This window comes from Thermobia domestica, chromosome 2 (genome assembly GCF_964235325.1).
Source record: "Thermobia domestica chromosome 2, izTheDome1.hap1.1, whole genome shotgun sequence".
Classification (NCBI taxonomy): domain Eukaryota; kingdom Metazoa; phylum Arthropoda; class Insecta; order Zygentoma; family Lepismatidae; genus Thermobia; species Thermobia domestica.
The window spans coordinates 258,033,667-258,053,232 of NC_137455.1; the positions used below are offsets into that span (position 1 = coordinate 258,033,667).

General features: G+C 33.6%; 1 protein-coding gene across 3 annotated transcripts in view; it reads left to right on the plus strand.

Moving 5' to 3' along the window:
• Nckx30C (solute carrier family 24 member Nckx30C) overlaps positions 1–19,566 on the plus strand; it is a 524,219-nt gene that overhangs the window by 106,287 nt on the left and 398,366 nt on the right. For 2 of the 3 annotated variants that reach the window (XM_081748623.1, XM_081748624.1), the window contains exon 2: positions 14,578–14,601. The exons of the other annotated variant lie outside the window; for it this stretch is intronic. In XM_081748623.1, the coding sequence (XP_081604749.1) occupies positions 14,578–14,601 (24 nt within the window). The remainder of the gene's footprint in view (positions 1–14,577; positions 14,602–19,566) is intronic. 3 annotated transcript variants of the gene reach the window in all.

Sequence of the window (19,566 nt, forward strand, 5' to 3'; positions counted from 1 at the left end):
TAACAGGAGAGACCTAATAAACATGTTTCGCAATATTTGTCCTTCCAGACCTGCAAGTTGCCGAAAATGTGGAAAATTAATTTAGCCTGTCAAACTGTAAAAATATAGTATGTACCTACCTAAAGCATTTTGATAAGTTACTCGGAACCTGGATGCAAATAATTACGTCTCTGGCTTTTCAACAAATTTTCGTATGGTCAGGAATTTTATAAGATAAAGTTTGAACATATTAAAATTCTTCACTTACATTATAGTATTAAATTATGAATATTTAGGTAGTTTATAACTTTCTTTTCCAGATACATATTTCTTTCCAACATAAACGAACACGCTTACTATCTGTCTGTTACTTTTTTTTAAAGTTTCTTTCTTATCATTCATCAACAAACAAAATCAAAGCGAGTTATATGCATTTAGTTTTAGGAAAACAAAATTGAGTGAAGATACATAACTTTTATATGAAGTGGCGGCTCCAGAGCTCTACAAGGTTAAAGTCACATTAACATTGGTGGAAAACTAGTTTGCCTTCCATACTTCGCAAAATCACATGTTCTGGCTTTGGGACCTCTTGAGATTTTTCTGTTTTAAGGCATTCTTTAAATTCTTATATGAAGCATAAATGTTACAGGCGAAATAATAACAACTTACATTGCATAAACATATATCCAGTATAGGTCTTACGTACGGAATTATTGTACTTACAAGGGAGGGTAACGAAGTGGCTCCGCTGAGATCCGAACGAGACAATTGTGTTCGCATTTAATATATTATAACTAGACGAATCCCAAAGTTATATGTGCCACTGGGCGGAATGTCGTGAGTTACAACATATTTTGCAATGTAAAAGCTACGAAGCTGGCAGAACAGTTTGAACCGAGTCATTTGTTCGGAAACTGTTGGGTCCGTAAATGGAAACCTCGGCGAATACGTATCCCATCATATTCAAGGACACATTTTTGGGAATTAAAAAAAAGTTTTCCCCAAAGTGTCCCACAGGGTCCCAGACGTGGTCCAACTCAAAATTTTCAAATGACAAGGGGGGTTAAATAGCACATCGTTTGAAAGCTGTTGTAAAATCAAAGAGAATGGAGCAAGTCTTGACTCTACGACAACCCTGTGCAAAATGGCGGCGGCTCAAAATGTAAACAATAAACTTAATTGAAATGTCCATGGTCACCCTCTATAAATCGGAAGCGGTGAGACAAATGTGAAAACAGAAAAGGATGTGTGGCATTATTTTCAAAGTACAACGATTTAAGTTAAGACGTTTTGTCCCGGGTCCCCCGCAGAGTCCCAGACGGGGTCCAACTAAAAGTTTCAGATGGCAAGAGGAGTTAAGTAGCACATCGTTTGAAAGCTGTTGTTAAATGAAAGAAGATGGAGAAATCTCGCCTTTCTACGATAATCCTGTGCAAAATGGCGGCGGGTCAAAATGTAAATGAAAGCTTAATTAAAAATCTATGGCCACCTTGAATCCAAGATGGCCGCTTAAAACCTGTGACATTCATACCAGTACAAATCTAAATCTTTATTTTTCTCTATTATGCATTTAGAAACAATAGAAAGACTAAAGAACAATTGAATTTCGATTCACTTCAACTATTATTACATTCAGTAATAACACATGTTTTGTTCCTAATGCATGTTCGTCACGGTTCTCTCGATATCTTTTACATGAATATAACGAATATGCGATGAACACACAACAGTGACTTTCTGTTCATACTGCTAAACAAAGTTAAATACCTTCGGGTATTTTTCTAATTTTGTCATACGTAGTTCATACATAAAGAACTTGCTGCACCAGTCAGATTGGGGGCTATATTGTAACGTATACGTGATGGTTACATTTTTATGCCATTCGTTGGTTTGAAAGCAAAATTTCAAGCAATACCAAATATACAAAATACTTTCATTTTCAAGATTGGCTAGCAGTATCAAACCACGTGTAAATCACTTCAGTGCATCGAGCTGCGCAAACTTTGTTGGTTTGTCGCAATATTCCAAGAAATTGCATATTTATATACATACTCATTTTCACGCTGGCAGCCATATTGGATTACAGATGGTACTCTTCGATATTTTGAGAATATCTGCTATTAATCATAAACGTAAATACCACATTTCGCTTCTGCAACCCCAGTGGTTTGAGCTGGACATGCGTTCGATACATTGTGCGGCATTTTGAACTCAAGATGTCGCGTTTTTGAACATTTCGCATCTTTTCGTCACCTACCGATCAACATTCATGCCAAATTTGGTTTTCCTAGCTTCAGCAGTTTGGTATGCTATCCCTTCGATATAGGTTTTCAGTGGTCATCTTGGATTCAAGGTGGCTGCAGATTTTCAATTAAGCTTTTGTTTACATTTTGACCCGCCGCCATTTTGCACAGGGTTATAGTTGAAAGTCGAGACTTGCTCCATCTTCTTTCATTTAGCAACAGCTTGAAAACGATGTGCTACTTAACCCCTCTTGTCATTTGAAACTCTTTAGTTGGACCCCACCTGCGGCCCTAGTACAAGACATTTTAACTTAAATCGTTGCACTTTGAAAACAATGCCACACTTCCTTTCCTGTTTTCACATTTGTTTCATCGTTTCCGATTTATAGGGGTGGCCATGGATTTTTAAATTAAGTTTTTGTTTACATTTTGATCCGCCACCATTTTGCACAGGGTTATCGTAAAGAGTCGAGACTTGCTCCATTTTCTTTCATTTTACAACAGCTTTCAAACGATGTGCTACTTAACTCATATTACCATTTGAAAATTTTGAGTTCGATCCCATCTGGGACCCTGTGTGGCACCCTGGGGCAAAGTTTTTTTTTTTTACCCCAAAAGTGTGTCCTTGAAAATGATGGGATATGTGTTCGCCGAGTTTTCCATTTACGCAACTGTTTCCGAACAAATGACTCGATTCAAACTATTCTGCTAGGTAATTTTTTGTAGGTTTTACATTACAAAATATGTTGTAACTCACGATATCCCACCCGGTTGCACGTATAACTTTGGTATTCGTTTAGTTATAACATATCAAATGCAAACACAGTTGTCTCTTTCGGATCTCAGCGGAGCGACTTCGTGACCCTCCCTTGTTAGTTTTAAATACTTTACTTAGTACAAAGACTTCAAGCTATTTAAGAAGTGGAAAATAGTTGATGTTGCCAACATTGTTCAATTTATTTCAATTTGAATTTCTGAGTTCATTCTGTTAAAAACATTTGGTTATATACCGCATAATATAAATACATATTAAGGATGTAATTTGAAACGGATAATAAAAATACCTGGTATGAAGTTAACTAGTTCCATTTCTCGTATACTTAGAATATTTATTAACTTGTAAAATAGAGGCAAATAATATTAAACTATTTACAAGATGTTTAGAAACTCCTCAAGTATGCATCCCTATCTTTTCTAAAGCAAACGAGAAATTCATTCGATCGATCATATACGTAATCAAGATGTAAACCTAAAGTTTAACGTACAAACGTGCTCCTAAAATGAATCAAACGTGCTCCTAACGGGAATCAAGCCCTTGTGTCCCATGTCAAAGACGCTTTTTCTAACCATATTTCTACAAGTATGCTCCAAAATATGCACACAACTTTAACGAGGAGAGTTTACTTAACTACGCGTGAGTTCGTCTCGCCTTAAACCTATCCTGCATGACTTGCTGACTGACTATTGCCGATTTATTGCTGTTTTTATAATTATTTACTACATATTTGCATCGCATGCGTGTTTTCATAGTAACATTTCAGACGAATCAATTTAAAATGCAGCTCAAGAATAGCTGCATTCAAAATGCTAGCCAAGGAAAAAAAAGTTACGTAAATATACATCATATTATTAAGTTAAAACATTGTAAAGTTCATTTAGAAATATTTTTTCTTCGTAAGAATTTGTATATAGCTTCCAAAGCAAGCATAATAATTAAGAAATCTACTGCGGTGTCCTGTCATCCTTAAAACAATGTTAATCTTTTTTTTTCTGCGAGATGGAAAATAAATCCCTGCCACCTTGTTCATATCATTTCTATACACAAGTACAAACTTCTGTAGGCTCTAAGGAGTTTATGATAAAATATTTGTACGGAAGAAAATTTTAAAAAAGTGTTCAAGAAAACCATATCTTTAGTAACAAATTTGATCAGTTAGAGTAGGAAGTTCCCCTTAATGCAATAAAGAAAAAGTCATAAAATTCGGTTATCATATCACTTATGATAAAATGCTTTTTTTTTTCTTATATGTTCATACTGAAAATTATCAACATGAGAATTTTATTCAAAATACATGGTGTAATATTTGATTCATAATGATGAAGAAAATGCATTGTACTTGTGTATAGCAGACTACACAAAAAATATGGGACAAAGAACTACATTTACAGGAAACGCAAAGGGGTCCAAATGGCTCAGTGATTGAGCGCTCATCTCTGGTTGTGGGAGTCCTGGATCGATTCCAGGTCCCATTTAGTGGGCTTTGTAGTGGACAAACATCGAGGTCATGGGTTTTCTCGAGGTTCTCCCGTTTTCTCATACTTTCTTCATTCCACCATTTGCGTTCATTATCATGAAACATTAAACTTAAAAAATGCATAAAATGCACCTATACTTTGATACACTTTGAGGTTACACTTTCGTTGATACACTTTGAGAATAGAAAGCTATTTTAGTTATTATTACAGTGTCAGCTTTGAATTGAATAAAAGCTGGAAACAATAAACGGAAACGAATATCAACGAAATATTTTGATTCGTAAGTCAAACAAAACACTCTTTTACATAAGATGGTGTTCTCTAAAAGTGCAATAAAAGGCGAATTTTCATTCTTTTCCATTTGTTACATGTATTTTAATGTAGTGTCATGTTTATTTTAAAATGATTTTAGTAGACAAATTCTTGATTTCAAGACGGATCAACATGTTATAAGAGTAAAAAACTAAGACCTCTATGTATCACAAATTTAAGCTTTTATTGCCTTATAACAACATTAGCATCTACTTTCTTATACTTAAGCTATTTGAAGTATGTCTCATTATTTATATCGAAGTTAACGCTGTTTCTAATTGTGCACTATTTTTAAGTGCACAATTAGAAATACGAAAAATTTATATTTATAAGTTATTTCAAAGCCGAGATAATTTTCAGGATCAAGGCTATGAATATTTTTGAAACCAAAAGTCAATAAATTGATGGGCAAATGCTTCTTTTTAATGCTTCCTTGACCTCTCTTAGTATGAATAAAATACGAAAATTTGTCACAGTATTTATTAGTGCAAATAAAAGAAGGCTATATTCAGTAAAATCTAATTCTCTACTAACAATTCAGTGAAAATACCTTGAAATATCAGCACCCTTGACACACTAAAGTAGGCCGCAGTATATTTTTTTCCTTTCTTTATTTTTTTCGGATCCTTTTTTTATGAAAAGTCATTGATAAGATCGAATATAGTAAATTAACTTTGACTGGCAGCACGCAATCTGCAAACTGGAGATCAAAGTTTGAGTTGGGGAGAAAAAAGTGAAAAGGAAACAACTATTTTTTTCTTCCTTTTTGTGACCCTGAAACCCGAGTAGTGTACGTATGTGGAAACGTAGGCGAATTCGTTAACATTGAGGAAGTCGTATCAGTTCAGAAAATCAGTTTAACGTCTTTTACTACTTTTATGTTTGAAATCTAAGATGGGCTCCTTTCCAGATGATATGGCAGGAATGCAAATACAGTTTCTAACAATGAGTACGCCAATAAACCTAGTTTTACGGGAGTTGAAAAGTATAGACATGAGTTGAACACAATCTGCTTGAAGATTTTATTCTTAAGTTCATGAACATAGTTGAGAATCGTTATTTTCTATCTTATATTCTCAATAAAATTTTATAATACTTTTGCTTTCGAGTGACGACAGAAGAGAATAAAGTATGGTAACCGTGAGAACAAAATCGAATTAAAGATTTCAACGCATATACACGTTTCATGGACACTACTTTTAGGAGAAAATCTCTCTTTGCGGCACTCTTCTACTCTTCGAGGTAAGCTCTGTTCGGACGGTTTTGTATAAAATGACACAGTCAATTTTGTTGATCTTTCAAAAATATATATTTTATTAATATTCCTATAATATGACATAATCCATTCTTATGAAAAAATCACATGCAGAAGTATACTCTTGAAGTATATTCTTATAAATGACTCGTGGTGCTGAAGGAATATACAAAAAGTAAACTCACATATACCTTCTTTAGCATTTTAAATCCCACATACAACATTCGAATTTACTAACTGCTCATCAAGGTTAATACTTTGGTAATGAATCACTGATTAGACACTCTTTACACACAAACTATTTGAGTTATTGTATCAGGTATATCCATTTATAATCTAGGTTATGTTCTGTTGTATAAATATTTTTAAAGCATGACTTCGCGAAAGTTACGCTAAATTATTTATTTTGTTATATTTTTACCATTGTATCATAATTTTATATCTATGACGTATAAGTACATTTCCGCTGATAAGAAACATAAGTTTATATTAAACCTGTCATTGAATCTAATCGTTATTTTTATTACACATGATTCCTCATGTAACAATGTACATTATGTTACATATTCATTCCTTATATATTTATTCTTTACGAACATGTTACATAATCATATCCCTATGACGATTCCTTATATTATATTCCCACATTTTGATTTGTCAGTCCAAAGACCTCTTCAAAAACGTCTCAGCTATTAAAACTCCATTCAGTCCGTTCGTGTTCTCCACGTGAGTTAGGTACTCCATCGATGTACTACAAGGAGTATGTGCGTCACTGTTAAGAGTTTATGTGTCACTGTTAGAAGAAGGGTAAAATAGTAGGTACAATCATTAGAAGTGTATTTTTTACATATACAATAGATAAATAAATAAAACGTAAGTAAACAATCTGTCCCAGCAGAATAAAAACTATGAATATTCATATTGGTAACAAACGGCATATATTTTAGCGCCATAAAATTTAATTTATCTCGATTTTCTCAGCATATGCATTCACTTTCAAGCATCTCACTTCATTATGGTTAACTCTTTCGCTGCGAAAGTCGACTTTAGTCCACAATGCCTACTTTTTTTTTTTTTTTTTTTTTTAATGCTTCGCTGCGATAGTCGATTTCTGTCGCTTATTGTATACAGAAGATGTGGTAGTGATAATGCGTTGCATTGTGCTACCAACTGGCTGCGATTTCTTGGAACTCTGCAATTAAGCAAGAATGAGTACGAAAGCTTTGAGTCATTTTGTTGTGGTTGTTTGCTGGTTTGAGGCTAGCTAAGTACAGCAGGAAACAATGCCAGACAACAGTAAGACAATCAGCAACAGTCAGACGCAGATGGGAAGACAATATTAAGATGGACCTCGCAGAAATAAGAATACAAAGTAGAAACTGGATCTAGTTGGCTAAGGATAGAAGTCAGTGGAGAACTTTTGTAAACGCGGCATTGAACCTCGGGATTCCATAGGCCATAGAGTTAGTTAGTTGGTTAGGTATTCTTTAAATTTTGATGCGAGGCACAAATATTATAGGAAAGTAAGATATTTGGGATTTTATAATCTACGTCTCACATACAGAATTATTAATTTAATTTTACATATTTTACTTTGGAAAAGAATTCAAGGTATTCAAGAAGTGGAAATTAATTGATGTTAGAAACACTGCTCAAATTATTTCTTCAGTTTAAACTTTTCAATGGATTTTAACAGTGTAATTTGAAGCGAATAAAAATACAATGATGAAAAGCTATCTAGATTCATTTCTCGAACATTTATAATACCGTGACTTATTAACTTTTAAAATAGGGAAATGATTCGAGGTTTCATTTGATGTCAGTAGTTTCTAAAGCAAACTTCATTCGTTAATTCATTGTCAGCACCAAGAAATAAGCCTACATTTTAATATAAAATGTGAATGACACACACTCCCACCGGGATTCGAATTATAGTATTCCATGCGAAAGACATGTTTGCAAATCATATCTCCGAGAGAAAGGTTCAAAATATGCGTAAAATTCCGCAAGTCTAATGGGACAGAATTTACTAAACTCCTAGTGAGTGTTCTCCACCATAAGGCTACCATACATGGCTTTGTTCCTACTTATTGTTATTTTATGAGTATTATTTGAATTACAAATCTAACACTTACGTATTTGTCTGTGATTTTGCATGCTTGCTTTCACAGTAACATTTCAGAGGAGATAAATCAATGTAAAATATAGTTCTAGGATATTCATTGTTCCCTAAATGCTAACAAAAAATTAAGTAAAAATAAATAACATAAAATAGAATTAAAAGGATTAACATACATCAGGTGTTATTAAGTTTTCTAATTGTAAAATGCATTAAGAAAGTATTTTACTTGATCATTGTATGCATTATTTTTCCTGATATATAAGCGTCGAAAAGAATGCTTTTAAAATGTACTTCTAAGTCCTCTCGCCCTTGAAAAAACATAAGTTAGGCTTTTTCTGCGACAAGCAGGTCTATCTTCCCCTTTCATCGTGTGGAACGCGCTAAAACACCACAGAGCTTAGAGCAGCGTTTCCCAACCTTTTTCAACTTGCGGCACACTACGGGTGTTACTTGGATTCTCGCGGCACACTTATAGATATTATTATTTGTAAATATAAAACACAGTGGTACTTTTTCTGTGATTATTGATCTCATCACAGAGAAGAAAGCTCTTTCACTGTTTTTTCCAACTTGGTAAATCATTATGCTTATTTTTCATTCTAATTTAAAAATATAAAACAATTGCAATGAAATATTGGACTCTGGTTTCTAAAAATACGCTTTCTTTCTAAAAGCTGTATCCAACCTTTTACTAAGAAGGAAGATCTCTAAATAACGAACAAACAAACAAATCTCTTTTAGTTTTAAAACACAAATGTAGGTAATTTGTCGAAAGGATTGAATGATATTGAAAATTTTCAAGCTACGAAATAGTCTGCAACAATAAAGAAGCAATAATGGTCATAACAATTATAACAAATACTTTTTTCAACATTAGAAATGTACGGAACACTAATCCGGTATGAAACTTAAAATTGTAGATTCATAGTAGAGGTTCATAGTAATGTGAAATACAAATATACAATTTTCCCTACGTTTTGCAATTTTATTGCTATAAAATTAATAATTTTGTTTCGATTCCTCGCGGCACACCAGCGGCCCATTCACGACACACCACTGTGCCGCGGCACACCGGTTGGGAAACGCTGGCTTAGAGGCTCCACTCCCTTCATGACTCCTCTTCATTATCACCGGCCGCAAGGATTTACGTAGAAAACACATTTTTCAGTCTCGTTAAAAGTGTGATTACATTGTACGTAAGGACAGGTATTTAATGGGCTACGAGGCAGGCTATAACGAGAATAAGTCGTTCCGAAATACGTGAAAAGAGAGTAACATCAAGCGTCGTGACTTCCGCTTTGCTGCCAAAGCTAATACTTACATCAGTCAGAATTCATATCAAAATAACTATTTTTTTGTTTGGTCATTCCTCATTCCTATACAGGAATAAATGTGCATAATTGTTGTTCATATTATTACTTTTCATATTAATTGGGAAGGCACGTTCTGAGTATATTACAACACAATAAAATCAAAATAGTTGTATACAAATTAACTATACTGTAATTTTATAAAGTTTGATTATTATCTAGCAATGCAAATTTAATGAGCTTACTGTGTTATTTCTCAAAGACATTTGTTCTCCTCTCTCTGTTGATAATTTTCGAAATATATTCTCTCTTCAGCTAAGGATAGAAGTCAGTGGAGAGCTTTTGTGAACGCGGCACTGAACCTCCGGGTTCCACAGGCCATAGAGTTAGTTAGTTAGTTAATTCTCTCTTCAGTGGATGGATATTGACGAGTTCCATGATAATGTACATAGTCTTTGCGAAGTTTCTTATAATAATAGGACCGTATTGGAAAGAGCCATTCTGCTCGTACTAAGTGCCTCGGCACACTAACAACTTTATGTTCTAAAGAACTACTAAAGGGTCCTGTTTCGTTAATGGTAGACTGAAGTTTCTGCAAATTAAGCATGGGGTTCATATAATAATGCTTATAACAATGTCTATTAAATAAGTATTTTTTTAAAAAATATCATTTAGTTGTTTACAGTGACAGTTTTTCGTTAAGAAATCAACTACTGGATCTGATCCCACCCACCGGCCACAGCGACATGCTTTCACAAGGATGTCTGTTGTCGACCATAGTATTGTGGTCGGTCTCGATTACAGAAAGTTGTTTATCTACAGAAGTTCTAACATTTAAAAATATTTGTCTCCATACTACTATTCTTTTCACTCAATATAGGCTTTTTTTAAAAAAACTAGAGATTCGCGATTGCGTAAATTAAAATTTCATTAAAAGGTAACAATATTGATATTTTTGATATTTGTCATGTAGAACAACTATTCTACTAAAGTTTAAATAGCAGTTCTTACGTGATTTAATCGTGCTATTTACAACTGTTTCTTATAAGAGACATCCGCGAACTTGAACAGGTAATTTCAGGTCGCTGAATCCAGTAGTGATAGTCGTTTCCATGCAAAACCAAGCAGTCAGGCAGTGGTGGCGTCAGTTCATGGAGAATGTGCCAATTTTCTAGACAAGGTATGAGAAGAAACTAGAAAATTGAAATGCTGAATGTAGTAAATATGATTAACGATTGAGCCTACAATATGGAGAAGCTCATGTGAATGCCTTACGTTAGTCAAAGTGTTGCCAACTCATTGAAAATCTTGTGTGAAAATGGCAATGGAAGAAAGTGTCACAATAATGCGATGTGTTGTAATACATAAAGAACTCGACACATTTTGTTATGTTTTACAACAGTGTTGCTAACTTCATAAATTATAAAAGAGGTAATAAACATAACGTATAAGTAAAAAAGAGAAAAGAAAAGAAAAAGAAAGAAAGAAAGAAACGAAACGAAACGAAAACTTTCAACCAGATAAGACAAGCGGGATTGAATCAGCATACACAGAAAGAAAGAGTGGTGTTACTGATGTCCATGTAATACGCTGCATCTGATGACAGGCGCCATCTTTGTGTATGGACATGAAGAGTAACAGAGAAATACCGCGATAAGATATCACTATTATAAGGACCAAAATAAACATGGAATCTCGAGTCGAGTGTGATAGCAGTAAAACGATACAATACTGAATATCTTAAAGATACATTTCGCGTCTACATTGACCTGCAAGTGTGCAAGAACCAGTTACTCTCAAAATTCAGATGTCGGTTGTCAAGGAAGTGGTCAACGCATAGAGACAATGTACAGTATGCACATTTAACCATTGCTACTGACTCACAGTCAGCATCATCTCTGCATGGTAAGAATCCTATGTCAAATGCTACACTAGTAATTACATTATCAAATGACAATATTATTGATCCTGTATCGTACTCTGCCTTTTGCCAGGCATACTGCAACATAGGCTTGTAGATTGGTACTGAAAGTTCATTGTAGATCACACAGTGAAGCACGGTAATGAAATAACGATCCTGTAAATTCACCTGAGGTGTGTCACATTGAAGCCGCACAAAGTCAACGATCCGCAAAAAATAGAGCTTGTATTGCCGAAAGAACCAGACGTCAAGGGGTTGACAATATTTCGTTGTCTTGGATGGTATTTTCTTCAACATAATATCTTTGTTTGGGAAATACGCTTTTAACAGTAAATGACATTTGTGTCCGGACCACGAATTACACAACAACAATCACTTCTTATCGCTGATATAGTCACTAAGGACAGCTGTTAGAAAACTTTTCATATGTGCTTTCGACATTTACCACTTTTACTTGCCTCCACGTAAATGTTACGAGGGCATGTTTCTTCTAGTTTCATGGCAATGTGTGGGCCAAATCTGCTTTGTGGTTCTTGAAAACATTTGAAGAGCTTGTTGGTTAATGTGCCACCCATTGAGATAGCCACATCATTTGTATAACTGTAGGTAGAGGTATGAACAGACTGCAGCATGCCACATGTGTTTTTCTCCTCTGTGAGATAGTGTAGACGATGAAAACATCTCAAGATAAAACTGGCTTTGACCACTGTTCCACACATTGTCTTGCACCAAGATCTCTTGTGCAGTATAGTTATTTACGTGTTCAACAAACTCTCGGGTATTCTGACGAATATTCTGATCATCAGTTATATCTTTACGTGTGGCGAACATAGTAATGTGTCACACAGCAATGCTGTATTCAGCCGTAAGTTTGTCGATGAATGTAGTAGACACTTGAAATTGTCAAGACCAACAAGTCTTGCAGCTTCCTGGAACCACATTTGCAAGTGTTAGTACCGGTAGTGAACGGATGAACCATATTCCCTTGCCCTATCGAAATGTGTGTCATTACGGCCCATCGAACTGTGTCATTACGTACTGATTTATACTTTTTTAATTTTGACTGTTGTTCTTGAAGAGCGCACCCTGTCTTTTGTTACTGATGTAATCCAAAATTACTTTGCAATTGGCTTTAGTTTTAATGCATTTATATCGTCTTTGCAATTTACTGTACTAGTTGAAGCCATGATAATAGTAGATCGTAAATCTTCTCCAACGTGGCTCCAGGTACACATTCAATAACACTAGACCTACACTTTGTCGGTGGTGATTGTTCATACTTACTATCCGTAGCGCTGTCCTGTTTTAATTATTGCGGAGACGCATGTCCTGTTCTTATCGACTGGGCAACGTTTCTCATAATCCCCCCATCCCTCCAACGTCCCTTTGCGTATTTCTGTGTCCTCACCATTGCATTTTTGCATTATTATTTCATACAACACACGCGCGAACTGTACATCTTCCACTCCGGGGCACTTTCCACATTTGACACGTTGTAACTTTGATTCTATTATCTTTGCGACGTTCGTGGGATTAATGCATCCCCTTGTGCCATTCTATACTGTAATCACTATTGCACACAAACCACACTCCACACGGAACTAGATCCATTTGCTAGTATACCACTCACGCGTCTGTAGCGTTTTATGCTGGAGTTCCCTAATACCACTGTCAGATAGCGCCTGTCACCAGACACAGCGTGTTACATGGATATGAGTAACATAACTCTTTCTTTACACACTGGGGGTACAAGTAGTTCGGATCCCACTTGAAATCGTAGGCCCCGTTCTGGGACGTCATCATCATCCCATGGGAGACAATAGCAAACCATAATAGGTTCACCTTGCCCAAGGATCTTCGGGTAAAGACCTTCCTTCGGACAGAATACTATACTTCATCATCATTAAACTTTATGAAGTTAGCAACACTGTTTTATAACACGCTAAGGCCTCATTCCCGAATAATGTGTCGGGATCTTTATGTATTACAATACAACGCATTACTGTGACACTTTCTTCCATTCTTCCATTCTTGGTAACACTGTGACTAACATAATACATCCACATGAGCTTTTACATATTGTAGGCTCAATCGTTAGTCATATTTACTACATTAAGCATTTCAGTATTCCCTTTTCTTCTCATACCTTGACTAGAAAATTGGTCCATACTCCACGAACTGGTGCCGCCACTGCTTGACTGCTTAATATTGCATGAAAACGACTATCACCACTGGATTCAGCGACCTGAAATTAATTAATTGTAGAAATTTAATCAGGTTTCTCCTGTTCAAGTTCGCGGGTAATAGAGTTAGATGGGAAAATAAAACTTAAGAATTCATCAAATAGGCATAATACACAATAATAGTGGCCTTATGTCACTTTACTACAGTTCATTGTGAACATATCAACACAATTAAACACAGCTATATTATCATAATTTCCCAAACTGTGGCCTGTGCATTTGTTTTGTGTACCAAACTTTAATATATGTTTGTGTGGCTATTATAAATAAAGACGAATAAACAAGAAAAAAACTATATTTGAAAATTAAACTGTAAATACAAGGAAAACTCTGTGAAGATAATGATGTAAACCATCATTATGAAAGAAAATTAATTTTTCAAAACTATGTAAATAATATTCTTTTTATTTTATTTTATTTTTTGAACTGTTTCATCTTTGAAGTCCTTGGTGAAGGCTAGTTCGGTATATGGAATTGAAGTTACAAATACCTGTATATGAAATGTTAAAAGATTTTCAATTGTATATTTCCTTAATTGGTTGTCCCACACAAAAGTTTATTATAATGATGGTGTATTTCATTAATATTACTAATTAAATTTAATAGTTATTAAGGGAAATGCTTAAAAAGAATAAAACAGAAATGTAAATATGTAAAATTACAAGCACTATACTCAAATCATGATATAGTATGTTATCATTATAATTTTAATGTTTTTGATTTTTTAAAAAATGCTTATAAAATATACGAGTATACGAAGGGTATAACAAGTAGATATTTGTGTTCTAAGAGCTTCTTTTTCATAGGCGGACGCTGTTGGGACCTAGCTGTCCTCCATTTTGTAGATGCCAGCTCGTTCTTTTGTCAATCTATACTTGTCTATCTGTCTTGTCCTGTCCTTCACATCAACTAAAAAATTTGCTTTTCCGTTTGCAGCACCAGAGTGCAGCACAAACGTTGGTGAGTGTCTTCGGCTTGCTTCCTAGGAATTTTTCAATTTCTTTCTTCTGTCTTGTTTTTCTCTCCACCTGATGACGCAACAATATTAATTTCTTTATTTGGTTTTTGAAAACAAACATATTTTTCTTACGATAGTTGCACGTGATTTTGTCTGCTTTTGAAAGAAAAATACATATATTTTGCTTGAAGCTTCTTTCAGCACACATGAAGAATGTGATGTGTTTTGAGAATGCTGCAACATCTGAACTTAGTGTAGAAATCTCTTATTTTTAAAAATATATATAAATATTATAATACTAGTTTATTTTTCTTTATTACAGCATGTTGGTTGCAACATATTTTTAATTCAATATCATTATTAACATAATGAATATTTTGAAAACTAATTTATTAATAGAAAGACTGTTGAATATAAATGAAAATGATTTCAGCATCTTATTTCAGGAATATATTTTGATTTTTGATATCGATTAAGTATCGTATATTGATAGAGCTAGATTATTATTTTGTGTTTGTATATGAATATTTCTCAGCGCACTGTTTCTTTATAATTACTTTATAATTATAGCATAAATGTTTATCAAGTGTGTTATTTGTAAGTTTGAAATAGTATTTAAATGTAAGCATATTTTTCGTGTACGTCATACATGTTTTATGATCACACTGATATGCTTGTAAGCACATTTACATATATATTCTGCGGCTTGCGTATATCATGAATTAAAGATTTGACTAGAACTTTCTACTATTGTAATATATTATATTAATTTTCTTGCACGGCCAAAGAAGAAATTTATATGATTTTCCGAAGAAAAAGCAGATAATTTAAAAAGTATATTCATTTTAAAATGACTGCAATTGATCGATTTCTGAGGGTTTTTTGTATGTATTTGCATCACAACGAATTCTGCTCAGTTATATGGAGCAGGGAATAAAGTAAAAGTTTATATTACCTTATCGATGCAAGAATCACAGCAAAATTTGTTTGTTGGAACTACAGGCACTCAAAATAAATATGTATAGTTTTTCTAAGTGTAGGAACACAGTTACTTTCTGATGCCGTATGAGAATTTTAGTCGCATGCTAGTGTGATGGTTTTAGCGTACTTAAGTCATGATCATTTTTTGTTGCGATGAAACTTAAATACTTTGTAAACATTACTGCTCTTAAATAATCTTTTGGAAATGTTTACATGGAAAAAATGATATTCGTGAAGGAATGTAACACAATAATGACGAGAATTTTCTGAACGTTATTAGTTTCAACTAGATGCCGATTCAATGTTGATTCAATAAAAGTAGTGACTATTTTTCATACATTTTAAATAAAAGTATGTACTAATTTGATACTGAAGAACATTTTCAGTATGCTTCATGTTAAAATATCTATTTAAGAGTAAAAAATAATGAATGATTAAATTTAGTAGGTTTTCTGAAGCATTTTAAAACACGAAGTTTTTACAGTGACTTCGGATGCTTAAGTATATTTTCTGGATTCAATATATTTTCTGGAAACAAGACTGGATTTCATTTTTTAGTCATATTGTCTACACACTGGTTATCGTGGAAATAGTTTGAAGTTAGGATTCTGAATTATATCAAGTTAAACATGCAAACATACCAATATCTGAAAGCCTGCACAGTTAAAACAATGTACCCATCTTTAACACTTTTATCTCATGTACGCGTATTGATGTATTTAACTATATTTGAATTGTGATCATTTTATGCATATTTTCTTTAAATTTCCTGAATTTTAACTTGAGTTCCATGTTAATGCATTATAAAAATCCATTTTTAAATATCCATAAACAGGACTTTACTAAACTCATTATTCTATTTTGCCACAATTAGCAAAATCGGCGTAAGCTCGATAGGCATAATTAATTTGCTATCTAATTTCCTTTAAAAGATAACACTTTGATTTCATAAAAAAATGTTAAAGTAATATGTTTTGTGAAATATAATTGTCCGTGAAACTTGTTTGAGCAGCAACCTAATATACGAGTTAATAAAGAATATAACTGTTATTATTAATTAGTTATAATGGTTTTACAAACTCTCATTTTTAATGATTACATGAACACTAGTTTATTGTCAATTTTGATTTAGCTCAAAGACTGAAACATTTTGTTAAATTATTTTGTACAACGGCAGTAAAGAATTACTTTAAACTAATGAAGTGTACATTAATAAAAGAATTTGTTAACCATAGTTCTACTAAATGAAGAAGTAAAACTACACACATATGTGTTTGTCAGTCCTTATCAAGACGAGGACAAGTAGCTCCGCTCCTGATATTCTAATTAAATATCAGTTATCAATCAAAATAATGCTGGGGGCGCGGTGGCTCAGTGGTAGAGCGTTCACCTCTGGTGCTTGGGGTCCCGGGTTCGATCCCAGCCCCCGCCAAGTGAACTTTGTGGTGGACAAACACCGTGCTCGTGGGTTTTCTCGGGGTTCTCCCGTTTCCTCCCACTTTCTTCATTCCACCCTTTCACTCATCTCTCATCATCATCGTCTCCTTTAGCCTAACCGGCATAACTGTGGGACGTAAAACTTAAAGATTTCATTTCATTTTTTTTTCAAAATAATGCTTTCTAAAATAAAAGTAATTAATTAAAATGTTTCTAAGATGTATTTCTGTAGTCGTGGAATTAATTCACCAACTCCTTCTTCCGTTGCACTAGAAGTGACTTCTTAATTGGATTGGCACTACCTGAATATAGGTTGACTATGAAGTCTGGAAACAGTGTGAACAGTAAATTGCTTTAATGTGAATTACACATTAATGAGATATACATGACTGTGGTCATAAGTAATGCTACCCATAACTGTTACCCATAAAAATACTGTAACATTAATATATGAAGAAGCATTGTTATCAAGACAGGTAGTATTTAATCTATTTATGTATTGTTCTACTGAAGAACGTTATCGAACGTAATTAAAGCATGTATTCGATTTCCAATGTAAGAGATACACCTGCGTGAAACTGACTATTATAGGGAAAATATGAGTCGAGACTGTATATTCGGAGTAAACAGTCTGATTTTTCACTAAATATGTTTCACAAAAAGTGATTCTTGCAGTTTGCGATTGGAAGGAATCTCTTTAAAAATTCAAGTGGCTTTATAAATCCGTAGCATGTTTGCCTCATTATAAGTATTTCTCTTTCATTCATTCCTCCATTTTGTATTTTTTATTGTCACTATTAATTTGCGAATAAAATTACTCTCTGAATAAGGAAAAAGCAAATCAAGATCTAAATCTCGAATGACAGTTTCAATCAAGGTGACATTAGCTGACTCAAAAATAATTTAAATTGCAGTTTATGACGTTCTTCTCTCAATAATGGATTTCAGTAAGAACAGATGTATTCAAGAACGGTAGTTTTATATGGTGAATACACTGTTAAACTACTGATAGATATAACTGAAGACGAACAATAGAATGTAGGTGGACAATCACAGGGCCTACAAACATATTAAAGGTAAAGCAAAATGCTATTGAAAGGAAAAAGCAAGAACTGGATACTTTGAAAATTTCAGACATCTTCCTTTAGAATGAAACATTTATACATAACTTTTAACTCTTATTCACGTGAAAAGTTTTCAATATGTATTACCTTCTTATATTAACATAGAGATACTGAAATTTATAGTGATTTTCCTAATTTATTACTTCGATTTACTGAAATAGATCACACTAGAACTCTTGTGCATATTTTGTGAGTCCATGATATTTATTAAGAGGACTATTGCATATTGATTAAATGGCGTTTCATAATCGGCAAAGGGAAGGAAAAGAAAAGAAAAAAGAAAAGAAACATAATATATTGACTGTCATATAAAAATTAAAACTTTTTTACTAAAGCTGTATGAGAACAAGAAACTAATGAGCTTATATGTTTTTTTCTACATATATCCGGCATTCCATTCCAAATCTTCCGACTGAAAATTACAAATCAACGCAACCTTCTCACAACAGAACAAAATAATCTCTTCATGAAGAAAAATAAAGTGATGTATTTACTTGTTATTTGAACAACTCTGAATACCATTCAATAGGAAAATAACTACAATAGAAATATGAAATGAAAATGAAATGAAATCTTTAAGTTTAACGTCCCACGGTTATGCCGGTTAGGCTAAAGGAGACGGTGATAATGAGAAATGAGTGAAATGGTGGAATGAAGAAAGTGGGAGGAAACGGGAGAACCCCGAGAAAACTCACGCACACGGTGTTTATCCACCACAAAGTTCACTTGGCGGGGGCTGGGATCGAACCCGGGACAATAGAAATATGTTAGTGTTGTAATGTACTACACGTGCTCGGACATATTTATAGAACATATTCACTGGTGTAATTGGGGTATTGTATTTCATCAATCTAATGTATTCCAACAATAGAGACTGTTTGCGGAAATTAGGGATGACTGAATCCTCTAAAGCTATTTCATAATACACCACAAATTAATTGTGATTAATGTAGCATATTTGCAGAGAAGTGGTATTGGACATCTGATTTTTTACGAGATATTGGCCTATTAAGGCGACAGATAAAAAAAATATTTTACATTATTCACACAGACAAAATGGAAAAAAAAAGAATGTTCTCATACATTCTTTTCGAATAGTTCTCATAATAGTATTTTATGCGCTAGGACGAAGAACTAAATCTCCAACTCAACTGAAAACTTCACACATATTTAATAGTCTCCAAACCTTTTCTTACTAAGTGTAATTCATACTATTTACAAAAAAAAAAAAACTAATAAATGAAATTATTGCTATTTTATTGTAACACAAGAAGAAAAAGTAATGGTAAAACGATCAATGTTTAGACAAATTTGCAGAATTGTTATGTACTGATATATCATGTAATTCCTCTGTTCCCTGTTTCTATTTCTGTACTATATATCATATTTACAAACTCTAACAATAACATAGCAGAGAAAGATGTA